General features: G+C 40.3%; 1 protein-coding gene across 17 annotated transcripts in view; it reads right to left on the bottom strand.

Moving 5' to 3' along the window:
- EPB41 (erythrocyte membrane protein band 4.1) overlaps nt 1-18815 on the bottom strand; it is a 199217-nt gene that overhangs the window by 8940 nt on the left and 171462 nt on the right. For 9 of the 17 annotated variants that reach the window (XM_047723963.1, XM_047723955.1, XM_047723964.1 and 6 more), the window contains 2 exons: nt 7896-8024; nt 198-299 (listed from right to left, as the gene is read on the bottom strand). In XM_047723963.1, coding sequence (XP_047579919.1) covers nt 198-299; nt 7896-8024 — 231 coding nt within the window. Of the gene's footprint in view, nt 1-197; nt 300-7895; nt 8025-9235; nt 9686-18815 lie in introns of all 17 variants that reach the window. The other 8 variants (XM_047723953.1, XM_047723948.1, XM_047723946.1 and 5 more) reach the window with 1 other exon arrangement.

Here is an 18815-nt window from a genome sequence, read left to right on the forward strand (position 1 = left end):
AAGGGTGCCCCCAGGGTCCCCCTAGCTTTACTGCTGGGGAAGCAGCAGGGCTTTTCCACCTGTGACAGTTGGAATCATTTGGCTCAGTAGGGATGGAGCTGAAAACCCTTGCTTCTAGACCAGGGTCCTTGTTTCAGAGAGGGAGCAAACTCGGCATGCCACTGAATTCCAGAAGGAAGTTCCAACTGGTCTGTTACCTTGGTAATCTGAGTTGTGGTTGTGCTGCTTGTGGTCTCAGATGTGATGGTCTGAGCTGTCAGCAGGACTCCTGGGTCCAAGTCCCCATTGCTGTCGTCAGTCTGCAGAAAAAAAATTCAACTCATCACCATGCCTCTCAGGAAGCCTATGGGCAAATGTGGCAGGAGGCGGCTTCACTCTTCAGCTGTACATTCTAAAGCAAAAACCTGATTCCCTTACAGCGATCACTTCATAAAGAAAACAATCCCCTGGCAGCAAGGCTCCTTCTAAGAATGCTGGATGGGTCAGTTTCCCTACCACAAGGTCAATGACAGAAGCGGGTCAGAAAGGGGAGGCAGGACTACAGCCACAGGTCCAACAGGAGTGGCAATGGCTACACACGCGTGTACAACATTTTAGAGTTCACAATGGCCTTTCAAAACACTGTCTTTTTTGATGCCCACACAAGCCCTGTGTAATAATTAGTAAGGGCAGAGACTGATTAGCACTCCCTGGTAAGAAAACTCAGGCCCAGAGAAGGCAGATGACTTGCTCAAGGACTCAAAACTTGTAAGTAGAAGTTGTCCACTCTACAAACCAGAAACTCTTTACACACCACCCAAGGCAGGAAAAGTATAAACTCTTGTGTGCTAAGGCGTGGGTAGGTTCTGAATCATAGGGTGGAACTTTCCAGAAAGGATCAGGAAATGTCCTTGCCAGGGCTCAAGGGGCCAGGGAATCTTAGGCTGTCTTCTTTGAAGACTGAGGGGGAGCCTGGAACCAAGGAGGTAGGAAATATCCCTTTAAGACAACACCATGGAGGAAACCTACATGATACTCTCAATGACATTTCTGACAACAAAACTATTACTGAAATGGACTATCCTGATTAGGGAGCATTTTAAAGTATTTAGAATGCTGGGCTTTGCAACTAATCTATACAGAGAACAAGGGCTGGGGTGACTTCTTGTTTCTCTAGAGGTTGCCATATTATGAACAAAACAATTGTATAATGATCAGGCTGAGAAAGGACACTAGCAAAAAGGAAGAGAGATGGTTATCAGTAGCCACTAGGCTGGTAGCAGGAATCAGAGCTGCCGACAGTCCCATGACTGGGAGGGAAACAGAATTAGAGTAGAGGATGGGGGCTGCCCAGAGCCAATGTGCGGTCTAGAATATATGACCGGTTGGTTTCGGGATTGTACACAGGCTCAGAAGAAATTTAGAGAATTGCATTTCTTTTCAAAAAGAACCCTGCAGTTAAAAAAGTGTTACATTACTATCTTTTCCTACCCTCTTTATAAAGTCATCTGTGTTATAAGCAGAGGCCTCCAAACTTTTTCTGAGCAGAACCACATTTCACTGAGGCAAAATGTTACAATATGTGGGGGTGGGAGATAGGAGGGGCAGAAGAGAATTAGGAAGAAAAGAGTCTCTGGCTGAGTTCCTTCCTAGGTAAGAATCTAGACCAAAGAAAGAGAGGAGACCAAAGAAAGATTGTGACACCAAAGCCTTACATGCATGCCAGCATCATGACAGCTAGACGATTGGCAAGTTCACTAACACTTTCTTTAGTGAAGACCCACCTATCTTCTTTAGATTCAAACTCAAGGAATCTTTATTGTACTCCTACTATGTGCCAAGCACAGGATGCAACTCAATTCCACCTCCCAATATCTGAAGTGGGTACTATTATTATCCTTGCTCTATAGTCGGTCCAGAGAAGTTTAATAATTGGTCAAGGCTCTATAGCTAATCAGTGTTTGAACTAGAATTTAGGGCAAGACACTTCTTGTCTGAAGACTGAGGTTTGGGTCCCAGCTCAGATATAAGTAGCAATGGGATCCTGGGCGAGCCCTTCTGACTCTCTGAGCTTTAGTCGTCTCACTTGTAACAGCCAGTTCTGTAATACGGCCCTGCCCCCACCGTGGCATTGTTGTGAAGATCTAAACAGACTGTAGAAGTAAAAGTACTTTCTACATCATTATAAGAATATAAATTTGGGGTGCCTGGGTTGTTCAGTGGGTTAAGCCTCTGCCTTCTGCTCAGGTCATGATCTCAGGGTCCTGGAATCGAGTCCTGCATCGGGCTCTCTGCTTGGCGGGGAGCCTCCTTCCTCCTCTTTCTTCCTGCCTGCCTCTCTGCCTACTTGTGATTTCTCTCTGTCAAATAAATAAATAAAATCTTGAAAAAAAATATATAAATTTGTGTGCCAGGAGGGCTAAACCTTTTTGAAGAGCTCCACCTCTACTAAAGTGGTGAGTCTATCATATTTCCCTACCTCCCACTGACTCCCTTATTCCCTGCTCTCTGTCTCTGAAGAAGCGGAAGATGGACGAGATGTTGTTATGATTTCTGACTTACACTCTTCCCACATGTGGACTCTCTTCTTTGACCCTGTAACCAATGTTTCCTCAAAATGATGCTGTGGCTTTGACAGTTGTTTATAAAGTTAAACATCCATTTATCCTAGGGCCCAGCAATTTCACTCTTAGGTGTTTACCCAAGATAAGAGAAAACATGTGTCTACAATGACTTGCACATGAATGTTCACGGAAGCTTTATTCACATTTGCTCCAAACAGAACCAGCTCAAGTGTCCATCAACAAAGGAAAGGATAAACAAATTGTGTTACACTCATACAATGGGATACTATTCAACAACAATAAAAAAGTAAACTACAGATTCTTATAACTTTGATGAGTCTAAGAAAAACATGTTCGGACACAAAAGTGTACTACTGGATACTTCTATGTATATGGCGTCCAAGAACAGGCAAACCTAAGCTGTGGTTATGGAAATCAAAGCAGTGACTGCCTGGAGGGGCAGAGAGTAACTAGAATAAGGCTACAAAGAAAGTTTCGGGGGCAATGGAAGTTATCCCAAATGTGTCTTGGTTACACAGGTATATATATATATATATATGTGTGTGTCAAAATCAATCAAATGGGGGGCACCTGGGTGACTCGGTTAAGTGTCTGCTTTGGGCTCAGGTCATGACGCAGGGTCCTGGGATTGAGCCCCAGGTGGGACTCCCTGCTCAGTGGAGAGCCTGCTTCTCCCCCTCCCTCTACCTACTGCTCCACCTGCTTAATATCTTAAAAAAAAAAAAAAGGTAGGCATCATTTAAAAAAAAGTCAATCAAATGGAATACTTAAAAACTACACATCCCTGTATGTAGATAAGCTTTACCTCAAGCATGCACACACGCACATATACACAAACAGTAAAATCCTGTTCTGATTCCCTGTCTCCTCTCACCACATTCCCCAAAGTGTGGGAACTGTAGAATAACTTAAAAAAAAAAAGAAAAAGAAAAAAAAAAAGGTTTCTGGACTAACCTGTTTGGCAAGATAATAAAAACAGGAGCAGAAATAGTTATAGTAAATAAATAACAATAGCAAATAACTGTCTGGTGTTTGTTATATGCCAGGCACATTTTTCTAGATATACTGCACTGCACCTTTTTATTTACCAGTTTATCCTACAGATTATTCCCATCAGAGGCTTTTCACAGCTGTATAGAATTACCTTCATTGGCTGTACCACAATTTATCTAACTTGTTCCCTGTGACGGACATTTAGCTTGTTTCCATGGTGGTGACAACTTAATCTGAAATGCACATTAGCTTATTCCTTGCAACAACCCTATGGAGTGGAACTATCATTGGGTCCCATTTTACAAATGAGGACAATGAGGCACGGAGAGATTAACCTGATGGCATATCAGTAAATGATGGAGCTGGTTCGAACCCAGGAAATTCAATTCCAAAGTCAGTACTTTCTCCGCTATGCTCCACCGTCTAGCATGAATAAGAAGTCATCATGTGTATTTTGTTTGACTGTCTTAAGCTCCGTTAAAATGAACTAAGATATGGAACAATATAATATAGTCATAGCTACCATTTTTTAATACCTACTATATGCCAGGCAAATATTATCTTTATTTTAATAACCTTATAAAGTTATTTTTCAGAAGACAAAACTAAGGCTCAAAGAGTTTAAGTGACTTGCAAAAGGTCACAGAACTAGCAAATGTTGGAGTTAAGATCCCTAACTCCAAAGCCCACCTGATTTACCCAGCACATCAAGCTTCTCCTACACTTCCCTGACACATGAGTACATTTTAAAACGACTGCCCTCCTTTTCCCTTTTTTACTGGGTCTACACTCAGACCATGTGGGCTCTGGTAGGCAGCTCGGTCCTAACAACTTTCACGCATATGCTACAAAATTCACTTCAAAACGGAATAGGGTGAAATGTCAGCCTCCCTCCCACTCCTGACCACAGTCCTGGAGTCCCAGTCCCCTTCACCAGAGGCCACCACTGCTTTTTGGGTTTTCTTTTTGAGTACTCATTCGGAGATAATATATTCATGTACAAGCTTCCTCTTTCCCTCCTATAAACAGCATATTATTACACCATATTCCACCATGCCTTTTTTTTTTTTTTAAGGATTTATTTATTTGAGAGAGAGAGAGGATGGGGAGGTGCAGAAGGAGAGGGAGGAAAAGAATCTCAAGCAAAACTCCCCCCTCAGCACAGAGCCTGATGCAGGGCTCGATCTCACAACCCTGAGATCACGACCCAAGCTGAAACCAAGAATTGATGCCTAACTGACTGAGCCACCCAGGTGCCACCCCCCACTATGCTTTTTTATCTATTCATTTATCACATAGATTATTCCCATTAGAAGCTTTTTGAAAGAGCTGCATGGAATTATACTAACTGGGTATACCACCATTTGTTTAACCTGTTCCCTACTGATGGCGAGTTAGGTTGTTTCCATGGCAGTAACAATTTAGAGAGTTTCCTATCATATGAAAGTAATTCTTACATCCTCAGGTTAATGACGTGCACAACCTTAAAGTAATTTCCTATTCCTTCCTTCTTCAATCCCCTGTACTGCCAAGTCCTAGTAATTCATTTCGGTCTCTCCTGCCCCAGCTCCTTCTTCTCATCTCCTCCAGGTATCCTTCGGTTCTTTATAAGCATCTCCCCAGACTTGCTCTAGTCATAGCCCTGTCTCCAGGCATTGCCCTACTTTAAAATATTCAGCACACAGCCTTAGGAATCATCTGCCAAAAATCACAGCCTCAGTGATGCTGCTTTCTTACCACTGCTAAAAAAACACTTCAAGCAACCCCTCCTTATTTACCAAATGCCACACTCTAGACCACAAGAGAGACGAGAGTAGCAGGCTAACAGTGACTTAGCATCTGTGAATGGACCGAACACTGTACAGACATCATTCCACTAAATTCTCCCTCAAATCTTGCAATGGAGGATGATACTAGCCCCATTTTACAGCCAAAGAAACAGGGGAAAGAGATTACTGATTTGTTTCAACTTATCCAGCTAGTTATGTGGTTGAGCGAGGATACAAGTTCCATCTGTCTAGTTGCAAGGCACATGTTTGTTTGTTTTTTAATTTTTTTTTTAAAGATTTTATTTATTTATTTGACAGACAGAGATCACAAGGAGGCAGAGAGGCAGGCAGAGAGAGAGGGGGAAGCAGGCTCCCTGCTGAGCAGAGAACCCCATTTGGGGCCCGATCCCAGGACCCTAGGATCATGACCTGAGCCGAAGGCAGAGGCTTTAACCCACTGAGCCACCCAGGCGCCCCAAGGCACATGTTTTTAATTGGCAAGGGATGCCGGTTCCTGAAAGGGGTATGGTCCTCCAGTTCACGGTGTGAAGAGGAGTCGTAAGGATTTAGGTGAAATCACTCAGCCAGAGTTTCACACAGCTGCCTTGTTCCTGCCATGCAGGCTCCAGCCAAAATGTGGCCTCCTCAGAGAGGATTTTCCCGACAACACTAGCCTCAGAGGAACAACCTTTCATATAATCTCAAATTGTCTAACTCTTCATCCGATTTTCGTTTCTTTGCCCTAATACATAAATGCTCAAAAAATACTGACTTATATTTGCTTATCAGTTTATAGGGGGAAAACGTTTTCTAACTTTTGGCTTCTATGAATAAAAAAAAGGAAAAAAAACCCCAATTCAACATAAAGCAACTCTTAGCTCATTCAAATTACCAATAAGGAAGGAGAAATTTTACTGAAAGTAAACAAAATTTTTATTTAAACAAAAATTTTAAATGCTTAAATTCTTGTGTGATTTTAAATTTAATTGTAATACATTTTAATAATTTTTTTAAAAATTTATTTATTTATTTATTAAAGATTTTATTTATTCATTTGACAGAGATCACAAGTAGGCAGAGAGCCCAATGCAGGGCTTGATCCCAGGACCCTGAGACCATGAACTGAGCCAAAGGCAGAGGCTTTAACCCACTGAGCCACCCAGGCACCCCAATTTTTATTTATTTATTTATAAATTTTATTTTTTTTATTTTTTTTTTAAAGATTTTATTTATTTATTTGACAGAGAGAAATCACAAGTAGGCAGAGAGGCAGGCAGAGAGAGAAGAGGAAGCAGACTCCCTGCTGAGCAGAAAGCCCGATGTGGGGCTTGAACCCAGGACCTGGGATCATGACCTGAGCCGAAGGCAGCGGCTTAACCCACTGAGCCACCCAGGCGCCCCTATAAATTTTATTTTTAAGTAATCTCTACAACCAATGTGGACCTTGAACTGACAACCCCAAGATCAAGAGTTGCATACTCCTCCAACTGAGCCAATTACATGTTATACAATATAATATAATAAGTTATATTATAGCTGTTACTTATTTACACTTTCAGGCATGATGCTCAAGTCAAGTCCATACAGTGTTGTATCTTATACAGTCTTCATAATAAAATCATGAGGCAGGGGTCTTTGGCTCAGGTCATGATCCTGGGGTCCTGGGTTGATCCCCAAGTCAGGCTTCCTGCTCAGCGAGGAGTCTGCCCCTCCCTCTGCTCATGCTCATGCTCTCTCTAATAAATAAAATCTTTTAAAATTTTTTTAAAAATTTAAATTAAATCATGAGACTGATACTAACATCATGGACGGGGGTGGGAGGTGGCAATCAAAGCTCAGAGACATTCGGTTACTGGTAGTAAGTGGAGTTAAGTGGAGGATCCAGAACTTGACCTCAAATTTGTGTGACCCAAAACCCATGACTGCCTTCCCTCACTGAAATGGGGGGGATATAAGCAGTTAGATGCAAGACAACTTTGCTTTTAATGAAGTAAGTGCTGTGGGACATCCTCAGATCAGTAATCTCTTCTAAAAAGAATTATGCCAGGGGCACCTGGGTGGCTCAGTGGGTTAAAGCCTCTGCCTTCGGCTCAGGTCATGATCCCAGGGTTCTGGGATCAAGCCCCACATTGGGCTCTCTGCTCCGTGGGGAGCCTGCTTCCTCCTCTCTCTCTGCCTGCCTCTCTGCCTACTTGTGATCTCTGTCAAATAAATAAATCTTAAAAAAAAAAAAAAAGAATTATGCCAGAAAAGCCTAGCTTTATTTGCAGCAAATGATTAGAGACTCTGTAAAGAAAGAAGGTTATCAGCGCCTGGGTGGCTCAGTGGGTTAAGCTGCTGCCTTCGGCTCAGGTCATGATCCCAGGTCCTGGGTTCAAGCCCCGCATCGGGCTTTCTGCTCAGCGGGGAGCCTGCTTCCTCCTCTCTCTCTGCCTGCCTCTCTGCCTACTTGTGATTTCTCTCTGTCAAATAAATAAATAAAATCTTTAAAAAAAAAAAAAAAAAGAAAGAAGGTTATCTATTGTGTTTACTCCAGTCTTTGTTTCTGAAACAGCACATCATGTCCCACCTGGGCAGCCTCGTAAGTGATGGTCTTGGTCTCAGTGTGAACAATAGGGACATCTTTGGTTGGGATTTCACTTTTCACAGCATTGGCAGTATCTGAGATGGTGACGGTCTGAGTCTTCACCAGGGGAGGCTGTGAAGCAGTAAAGAAACAGAGTTAGTTACCAGAGTCTTCGAAAGGCTGCAAAGAACTAATCTTCTGACATTGATCTGATCAAAGTGATAGCTATAATCAAGCCAAGGGCTAGATCAATCTCTGCCTAAGCCTTGGATACTATTCCAAGTAGCCTTGACAAGGTGTCAAATCATGAGGGATATTAAAAAACAGCATTACTGTAATCATTTTCATATCCTTAATGGAAAGCTGTAAGATCAGATGGTTATGATCAGTGATATAAAACACTTTAGACTGACCTTCAGAATTTGAAACTGTTTGCCAAATAGCAGTCACTTTTGTTTGTCCTTGTGACTGTGCCATTACAATTAGGAAAATCAGTCACATTTCCTCCACTAACTACAAATGGGACATGAAACAGCAATGGCACTGGAATACTTTATCCTGGAATTCATTAACTTCTTTCAAATCAATGTCAGACATTCGCTTTGGATTTATTGAGAAGGAACAGTATTTGGAAAACTGGAAAGAAAATCATCACTCCTACCACCACCTGGTGATTAATCTCAGAATTTCAGAAGAATGAACAGTGGAGTATCGAAGGCTTCTTGTCCATCAGCTCACCTTGCCAAAGACTACAAATCACCCTAAAACTACCAGCTGATTGTGATAAAGTTAAGTGGCCACCCACCTTAGCATAGGAGATTAGTGCCTGTAAACATGGAAGCCCTTGTGAGTGGGGTCAGTGGGAGTGGTGGGCTGTACTATGTGGCTGCAATACAGAAATCATGATCTGGGGTCTGAAATCTCAAAAAAAAAAAAAATCAGTTGCCTCTTCTAATGAAGAGTATTTGAAATTTTGAGCATGGCCTCAGAACACTAATGGCTCTTCACCATAGATGTCTCAGAAATTCACCTCTGTATATAGCCCACACTTGAGCAAGGAAAAGAGGAACCCACTCACACCAGCTTCATAAAGATAAGCAGCTGGAACTTACCCCCAAGAGTTTTAAGTCATCAGGGGTGAAAGCATTTCTGGCCATGGAGTTAATTCCTCTGAATAAATTTATTTGTAATAATCAAGGGGTTTGGTTTTATCCTTTGATTTTGAAAAAAGCAGAGAGGTGACTGCCCTCACCACCACCACCACCACCGCCACCTCCACAGAGCAGATTCTGGCCCTCTCCCAGAGTGAGTCATTAGACCTGCGTCATTGAATTGGTTACTACCTGGAAACTTCGAATGAGGGTGGGGAACTGGTTACCCACACGAGAGTCATGAAATGATCCATTTTGCTTTCCAAGTGGCTCTCCTGGTGTAACATGTTCTTCACTACTCTCTGCCTTTTTTTCACCAAGTTGCAGCTGAGAGGAAGCTGGCGATACTGAGAAGTTTAAGGCACTGGCCTGTTCCTCCATTCCTATACATTCCCCACTTGAGCCTCTTGGTATTTCCTTAACATCAAGATAGCCAGCTGCCCCCTGCTCCTTCTCTTCTGTCTCCTTGCTGCTTATGGACAGGGAGCCAAACTCAAAGCTTTGTGGAGACTCCGACGGGGTGGTCATTTGGCTCTTACTAGGAATTACTGAATGCTTGGGACCATCCCATTCAGAGTCAGGGTTGGTAGATGGCCCCTTTGCCACGGCAGCCGCCTCCTCTGTGCGAATGCCATTTATATTCTACAAATGAATGAACACATACAAAAGCAAGAAGGTTAGGAATAAGTAGGGAATACAGTGAACTCTGAGAATCAACAATGATTTTTAAGAGGTCTCGAAAATATCAGTATTAATATAAACCAAGAATCTTAGCTCCTGAGGTAGCCAAAAGGAACAACTGCTCTTCATTGATAAATATATTAGTGGTCTAAGCAGTTCCAATCTCATTATGGTCTTATTTCTATAACCCTGTTAACCTAAGAACTAATTTTGATATGCCTCACATAGTACCAAGCACTTTGTGTTACTATGACCTTCCATATATAACACATACTTTTCATACTTAAAAGAGTTACTTTGCCATTCCTGAATACCTAACTCGTTACTATACACAGGGAACAATGTGATTTATGAGCCAATCAAACATCTTCTCCAGAAGCCTGATCAGGTTGCAGAATGTTTCATATCACCAAACCATAAATATCATTCTAGGCCCTGACAGAGAGACTAAAATTTGGACTTTGGATGGCAGGGATTAAAACATCGAATACATCCAGAACAAATTTAATCCAACCACTGTCATGAAATTAAGTATCAAAAATAGTGGTTTCTTTGTAAACATAATAAAAGTGACCCAGCAGCTGAGACACACTTTTTAAAAAGATTTTTTATTCATTTATTAAGGATAGAGCACACAAGCAGTGGGGAAGGGCAGAAGGGGAGGGAGAAGCAGACTCCCCACTGAGCAGAGAGCCCAAAGCAGGGCTCTATCCCAGGACTCTGAGATTGTGTCCCAAACTGAAGGCAGATGCTTAACCAAATGAACCACCCAGGCGCCCCAAACTATATTTCTTCACAGATGAATGACCTATTGCCATACCTAAGAAGTAAGTCCTGGAAACAGTTCCTTCCTGGACCAAGTATCTTATACCACAGAAAAAACAGACCTAAAATAAGTACTTCTAAGAGAATGTGGATGACAAGGTAACATAACCATGGATGGACATAAACCTAAAGTTTAAAGAAAGGTTCTATTAGGTAGAGGAGAAGGAATTCACATGAGTAAAAAAGGAATATGAGCCATGTGAAAAACCAACAGGCTGAAGGAAGAAGCTAAATGTCAGGAAAGGTAAACACGTGCATGTGCTCACCAGAAAGCCACGTGGGCCTGAAATTTTGCCAAGATCAACTTCCCATATTACATACCACCTATGAACTTACTAATAGAAAAGGACTCTTTTCAAGAGGATTCCTGGAGTCAATGACACATACGTACACATGTTACTGCTCAAATCACAAGACACGTATAATTATTTTTTTAAAAATTGCTGCTGCTCCTTGACTTGTAAACCAACCTACTTTGTGATGGATATAAAGCAGTGCCCTATTAAGTCAAGCAAAGAGGCGCTGCACTCAAGAACTTCAGGACATACTTCTAAGCCATCTTGAAACCATCAACTCAAGAACATCCCAGAGTGGTACAAGTTGAATTCGGATTAGGCAGGTCTTTCATGGACTGATTATGAAGATCACATGATCACACAGGGCATGAAAAATGGGATTGAGAGAGAACAACAGAAACTGTCTTTGTCTACAGACGAATCAGAGACACATAAAATATTCATGTTAAGGGTATGTGAATTTCCTCATACTTAAATACAATGAGAAAAATACCTGGTTTGACTCATGGGGTTCTGAAGATCAAAAAAACCAATATATGTGAAAGCACATTGTAAATTCTAAAGTGCCATATAGAGGCACTTATTTCAACCGAAGTTCTGAGTACCTAGAATATGCTAGGGCCTTATTTACTAGAATAAATTAGTTGTTATTATTTACGCACTGTATTACTTTCTAGGGCACTTTTCTCACCATTTCTTTTGAGTCAGACCAAGCTGTTAGAGCTGTCCAAAAATAGATCAGCTGGTAATAAACAAATAGACTTTCTCAAATTGCTATATGCTAGCTCTAACACTGTGAACAGCATATACAAACTCACTCACATGGAGAAAAACTTCACGGCTTTTCCAAATAATTTTGTTACAAGTGAGAAGGCTGATTTATAACCAGGAAAGTACCTAAGAAAATCAAGTTAAAGCCAATTTTATACCAGTCTGCTCAAGTGATACATGGTGGTCTGCCATCAAGAAGCCATTTGTGAATTGAACATAGCTTAGGCCAGGAACACCTGGCCCAAAGTTGCCTACTGTTGAATAAAACTAGATCAAGCAATAATTTTTGTTTCAAAGCATGTGCAGAGGAGACCACCGATAAAAGCTGCAGCCATAATAACATCAATTCAACAAATATTTTCTGACCACTTAATACATGTTAGTCACTGGAAATAAAAGGAAAATTAATAACAGTTGGGTTAGATTATCACTTAGAGCATTCTCACATATGGTTAAGTTGACCTTCCCAGTTGGCTCTATTGTCCAGATCTGGACACAGCCAACTACTTACTGGACATCTTCCCAGCCATATGGAATGCAATATGCCCCAAGCTAAACTCATCTCTGCCGCTGCCTGGACCTGCCACCCCAACTTTCTCCATCATTTCTGTTATATTGGTAAATGGCACCATCATCCGTCCAGTCTTCCAAGCCAGAATCCTGAAATCATCTTCAATGCCTTCCTTATACTCATCCAACAACCCCCATGAATTAACCACAAGTCATTTCAATTCCATTTTAATATTGCCCTTATCTATCTGTTTCTATTCCCACGCTTACTACCCTCATTCAGGCTCTTGTAATGCCTCACTTCACTTACTGCTAATGCCCTAGTTTTTCTTCTTTGCTTTTTTCCTTCCTTCATTCTCATCTCAAACCTTATTTATTTATTTATCTATTTATTTATTTATTTATTTATTTGACAGACACACAGAGAGAGACAGGGAGAGAGGGAACACAAGCAGGAGGAGTGACAGAGGGAGAAGCAGACTTCCCGCTGAGCAGGGAGCCCAATGTGAAGTTCGATCCCAGGACCCTGGGATCACGACCTGAGCCAAAAGCAGACGCTTAACAACTGAGCCACACAGGTGCCCCTCAAACTTTCCTTAAACAGATCTTCTACTCTGCTGCTAATGTATTTCTTTCTATTTTTTTTTAAAGATTTTATCTTTAGAGAGACAGTGAGAGAGAGAGAGAGAGCACGAGCCAGGGGAGGGGCAGAGGGAGAAGCAGACTCCCCACGGAGTGGGGGCACCCCGCTCAGGGCTCATTCCCAATCCCGGGACTCTGGGCTCATGACCTGAGCCACCCAGGCACCCCTAAAGTATTTATTTCTAAAATGAAACATCGAGAATTCCATTTTGCAGCTTAAAAGCCTTTAGTGGTCCTTCACTGCCTCTGGTTAAAGTTCAGACCCTTTAGTAAGACATAGAAAATAGTTTAAAATATGACTCCTACCTCTCTTTCCAGCTTCACCCTGCCACACCTCCACAGATACCCTTCTTTCCATTAACTCAGTTTCTAGAACAGAGCATGCTTTCTTTTGTCTCCCTGCCTTTGTAAATATTGTCAATATTGTTTCTTCTGCCTGAAAGTCCACGCTTGGCTCAGTTGTCATTTCTGGAAGTTTCCCCCTGACTACCTAGAGTATGCAGATACTATTCCTCTTTTGTTCCCATTGCACCTTGTCATTACTGGTTTAGTAATCGATCTTTCCTGTTAGACTGCGGGTTTCTTGTGTGTATGTGGGGAGGGTGGGTAGTGGAGATAAGGATTTCTTGTTACTTAGCTCTGTATCTCTCTTGTTCAGTTTTTGGCACATAATAGATGTTCAGTAAAAACTGAACATTGCTGAAAGTATATTCAATAAATCCAGGTGACTTGAGAAGTTCTGCTTGGCCTTGTGCTATTTAAAAACTGAAAAGGCATGTTTAAAGAGAACATACAAAGTGGGAGCGCCTGGGCGGCTCAGTTGGTTAAGCATCCATCCAACTCTTGACTTCGGTTCAGGTCATGATCTCGGTGTTGTGAGATGGAGCCCCTCATCAGCTGGGCGTGGTGCCTATTTAAGATTCTCTCCCTCTCTCGCTGTACCCCACCCCGCCACACACACACAAAAGGAAAGAATGTAAAAAGTGGTCCACTGGACCAGACCCACTCTCTCATCCAGGATTTTATCTCTTACATCAGTAAAGAGGAAAAGTGACATTATTCATGTTCACAACATGCCAGATAGCGCACTAGTCACCTTAATATGTTTCCTCACTTAATTTTTCACAACCTCACTATGAAGTAGTCACTACCTCTATTTTAGAGATAGAGATGAAGAAACAGAGAGGGTAAGCAACTCACAGCTAGTTAAGTGATGGAGCTAGGGTTTAAACTCAAGTTGGTTTCTCATTCTAAAGCCCATTTCTTCCATGGCAACAAAGTGTTTCAGGTAAGACCAGAGGACATGCCCTATTATGTTCAAAAGAACGTGCATCAAACCTGACTATACTTTTGAGAAGTACCGAGATTGTCCGAAGTCCTCTTAATAGAATCTGATTTCAGTGTCCAGCACTATCCTTTTAAAAATAAGAAGGCTGAAAGGCCAGAAAAGATGGAGGGAAAAAGAAGATACAAAGTCTCCATGACACAACTCCCAAACTTGGGCAAGTAATGGTAAGTGAGGAATGTTAACTGATAGCATTGTGCCTTTAACTACGGCCATCAGGAAGGGCCACTGGATTATATAAGACTCTGTGCAACAGCATATACCAGATTGGCCTGGAAGCTTTAAAGGAATCTTGTTAGGGTATGAACAAATATAGGACTGTGTCTGAACCTCCCACAGTAACTGACAAAATTGAGACGTAATGTGATTCAAAGGTGTTAATTCAGACGTTGCTTATCTGGACTGATGGGGGATCTAGAAGAAGAAAGATGCTACAACAGTAAGACCAGCTGGCTGTACAAAGTACAGCCAGCTTATCTAGTTGGTTTCAAGAACAGGAAGAGCAAGAATGTTAGACAAATATTTAATTGAGAATACTATTAGAAAGTTTTCAATTTTATTTAAAAAGTGAATGGTACCTAAGTATAATTAAGTATTTTCTTTGGGGGGGAAAAAAACCAAACATTTTTCTTTTTAACAGTTTTCTCTCGAAGAGTATTTATTTAGAAGGATTATGTCTCAGGATCATCAAACCCTGGTAGGTATGTGCCCTTCCAAGGTATAAACTACCTCTTCCCTTGACTTAAAGATCCCAGACATCATTAAGAGCAGTGCCACTTCATTAAATGCAATCCAAAGACTTTTTCTCTTCAGGTTATTTTTGAAGCAAGGTATTTATAGCTCAGACGAATGAAAGAACCACAGTTACACTTACAAGACTATCTTATCCTATAAGAATCACAATGAAAATAAATCCTGAAAACTTTCCTAAAATTTTGCTACATAAGAAAAAATATATATACTTTTTTTTTTTCCTGGAGGGACCATATAGTAAGTTTTCCCACACACATTTGATCATCTGTTTCCTGCTTTAGTGAAGACTGATTTTACCTCTGGCTGGCAACGGAAAAGCAATTCCTTTCTGTATTAGAAGTGAGAAAAGAACCTGCTATTGTCTCATTTTATCTTTCTATATATTAAAATCCTGGGTACACAATAACGACCAAGTGAGGAACAGCAGTATCACTGCCACCTTGCCGTGTGATTTCAGGGAACTACTTTCACCTCAGGACCATAATCAAATGTTGGAATGAGGGAAGAGGGCAAAAATGCTAACTTCAAAGACTATACCCTCCCTTTGGTAATGTGCTATGCTTTATTTCTTACCCATTTAAAAATATTTTCCTGTGTATAATTATACACATTAAAAAGATTTCAGTGCATATTAAAATATTAGTAGTAGTAGCAGAAGTGCAAATAAATTTTTTTAAGTAAACTCTATGCCCAACGTGGGACTTGAATTCACAACCCCGAGATCAAGAGTCACATGCTCTACCGACTGAGCCAGGCAGGCACCCCAAGAACTGCAAATAACTTAATTTCTTTCTTTGTGTTTTTCTGTATTTCTTAACCTTTCTAAATGAGTATGCATTACTTTTGTTATAAAAATGTTATTTAATTATTTTCTTATGCAAGCTTTTGTATCTGGTTTCATAATGAAATACTCTACAAAACCTGAAGAATCTGGTAAACAATTTATGAAGTGCTGATAAATCCTTAATGTCCTCTAACCATTTAAAAACAGTTAAAAATAGGGGCACCTGGGTGGCTCAGTTGGTTAAGCATCTGCCTTCGGCTCAGGTCATGATACTAGGGTCATGGGGTCGGACGCTGTGCTGAGCCCCTCGTGGAGCTCCCTGCTTCTCCCTCTCCTCCCCACATGTGCTCTCTCTCACTATCTCTCAGTCTCTCAAATAAATAAATAAAATCTTAGAAAAAAAACAGTTAAAATAGTTTCCTAAAAGAAAAAGTAGTTAATAGAAAGAATGCTAAGTAATGTGATTGGTAACTAATATAAACATTCTCTTTTATATATATAATATAAAACCTTAGTAATTTATCAAGTGGATTTTGAAAGTCAAAGTCAATGACTGTGTACTTAATGTATCTGGGTGGAAAAGAAATAGCTCAACTTCAAGGTGTAGCTTCATTATATTTTGTTTAATGTCTTCTGATTTTAAAATGGCAGGACTATTCTCAGGAATGTGAATATGGTTGTATCTGTGACTTAATTCCTTAGTAGATTTTCTTATTAGAGAACGTAGCTCTGAAACCAGTAAAGACATGCAAAGAAAATTATCATTCTCCTGCCAGACATGATAGCAACTGGGAATATAAAATATTAAAGATCAAAGATTCCTAAAACTTGATCTGAACAGTAACTCTAGATTAAGTGATACATATACTACAAATCAACACTATCACACTTCAGTCAGAATGATTTATATTTTTCTTTCTTTCTTTCTTTCTTTTTTTTTTGCCTGAGTGCCTTGCACCTCAGGCTTAAATCTTGTTTTATTGGAATCAAGTATAAAACATCAGAATGACTGAGCAAATTCAAAAAATGGTTTAATAGGGGCGCCTGGGTGGCTCAGTGGGTTAAGCCGCTGCCTTCAGCTCAGGTCATGATCTCAGGGTCCTGGGATCGAGTCCCGCATCGGGCTCTCTGCTCAACAGGGAGCCTGCTTCCCTTTCTCTCTCTCTCTCTCTCTCTCTCTGCCTGCCTCTCTGTCTACTTGTGATCTCTCTCTGTCAAATAAATAAATAAAATCTTTTAAAAAAATGGTTTTATAGCCATCTCAGAAGAAAAACATCTTTTAGGTGATTTGGGGATAGATGAAAGAAAGAAGTGATCTGATCCTATGGTACTCAGATTTAGTTGAAGATTTTGACAGTGATATGTACGGATGTCAGTTAAGTATATCTATACAAGATAAATATATCTTATGGTGGTGGCAATGGTGGAAGCTTGCGGGGAAGGCAACTTTTATTAATTAAACTCGAGAGCTGGTCTCAAGTTTAATTACTGTGTCTTGTTAATTTTTTAGTGCATTCTCAGGTATGAAACTGTTACATTAAGCATCAAAATACGCCAGTCAGTAATGTTATTGAGTCCATACTAGCAGAATTAGACAACTGACAGAACAATTTTGAAAGAAAGAAGAGAATAATCATGTCAGTTATAGAGATAACTTCTAATGAGAGCCTGGGAATCAGTATATGCTGAATTTTGAGTTTGCAAAAAAATGCCTTTCCCTAATATTTTATTCAATGCTTCCAAAGATCTATCTCTAAAATACTTATGAAAAATTTATCTTCATATATGTCCATGTTTAATGGATAGTATAGACAAATATGAATAAATATGGGTGTTCTTACTAAAAACAAGACAAATTTTAAAAGAGGGCCATTAATATGCTAAGTTGACATTTTATTTTATCAAATGGATGAAACTGAGAAGTAGGAAACACAAATAATAACTGCAGAAAAATGTTCATAGTCCAGCTGGACCAAAATACAAATTCTCTCACTAAATTGCATGACTATCTTGGTCTAACCCACTTTACCAATACCATCTTTTTTTTTTTTTTTAAGATTTTATTTATTTAGGGGCGCCTGGGTGGCTCAGTGGGTTAAGCCGCTGCCTTCGGCTCAGGTCATGATCTCAGGGTCCTGGGATCGAGTCCCACATCGGGCTCTCTGCTCAGCAAGAAGCCTGCTTCCCTCTCTCTCTCTCTCTCTCTGCCTGCCTCTCCGTCTACTTGTGATCTCTCTCTGTCAAATAAATAAATAAAATCTTAAAAAAAAAAAGATTTTATTTATTTATTTGACAGACAGATATCACAAATAGGCAGAGAGGCAGGCAGAGAGAGAAGAAGGGAAGCAGGCTCCCTGCTGAGCAGAGAGCCTGATGTGGACCCTGGGATCATGACCTGAGCTGAAGGCAGAGGCTTTAACCCATTGAGCCACCCAGGCGCCCCTACCAATACCATCTTAAACTGTCTCAAACACTCTACTCCAAATCAGCAAGGGTTTGACCCTGACATAAATATACTTAGGGACTCAGGCACAGAATACCACACATACTTTTTTTGATGAAGCTCGAATGATTCTTAGAGGTACAAAATGTCATTTGGTTTGATAATGAGGTGTTTTTGGTTTGTTTGCTTCTGGATGTCAGTCGAGTTTTCTTTTGACGTTGTGTGTGAGGTTTGACTTAATTAATGGGAATTTAAGCTATTGATCTAAATATCTCCAATAAACATGTAAACTACTAATTATTTTCTTCTAAAAAGTTCAATTCCTTTTATTGAATTTTTTTGCTTTTATTTTATTATTATTTTTAATAATATATTTTGTTTATTATATATATATATATATCCCAGGACCCTGGGATCATGACCTGAGCCGAAGGCAGAGGCTTTAAACCACTGAGCCACCCAGGCGCCCCTCTCCTTATATTTTAGAGAATATCACCAGACAGAATTTTGAAGAAAGAAATTGTGACAGAATATAAGAATTAAAATAGGTACACTATGAGAATATTTAATAAATATTCCTGATTCAAGCTCCTTATGGAAAACACTGGATAGGCCATTTTTTAATAGTTTTGAGATATATACTATCTGCTAAGAAAGAAAATTAGGAAAAACATATCTCATTAGTCACAAAATTTATAATCATTTAAAACTAAATAGATTTA

This window comes from Lutra lutra, chromosome 4, assembly GCF_902655055.1.
Source record: "Lutra lutra chromosome 4, mLutLut1.2, whole genome shotgun sequence".
Classification (NCBI taxonomy): domain Eukaryota; kingdom Metazoa; phylum Chordata; class Mammalia; order Carnivora; family Mustelidae; genus Lutra; species Lutra lutra.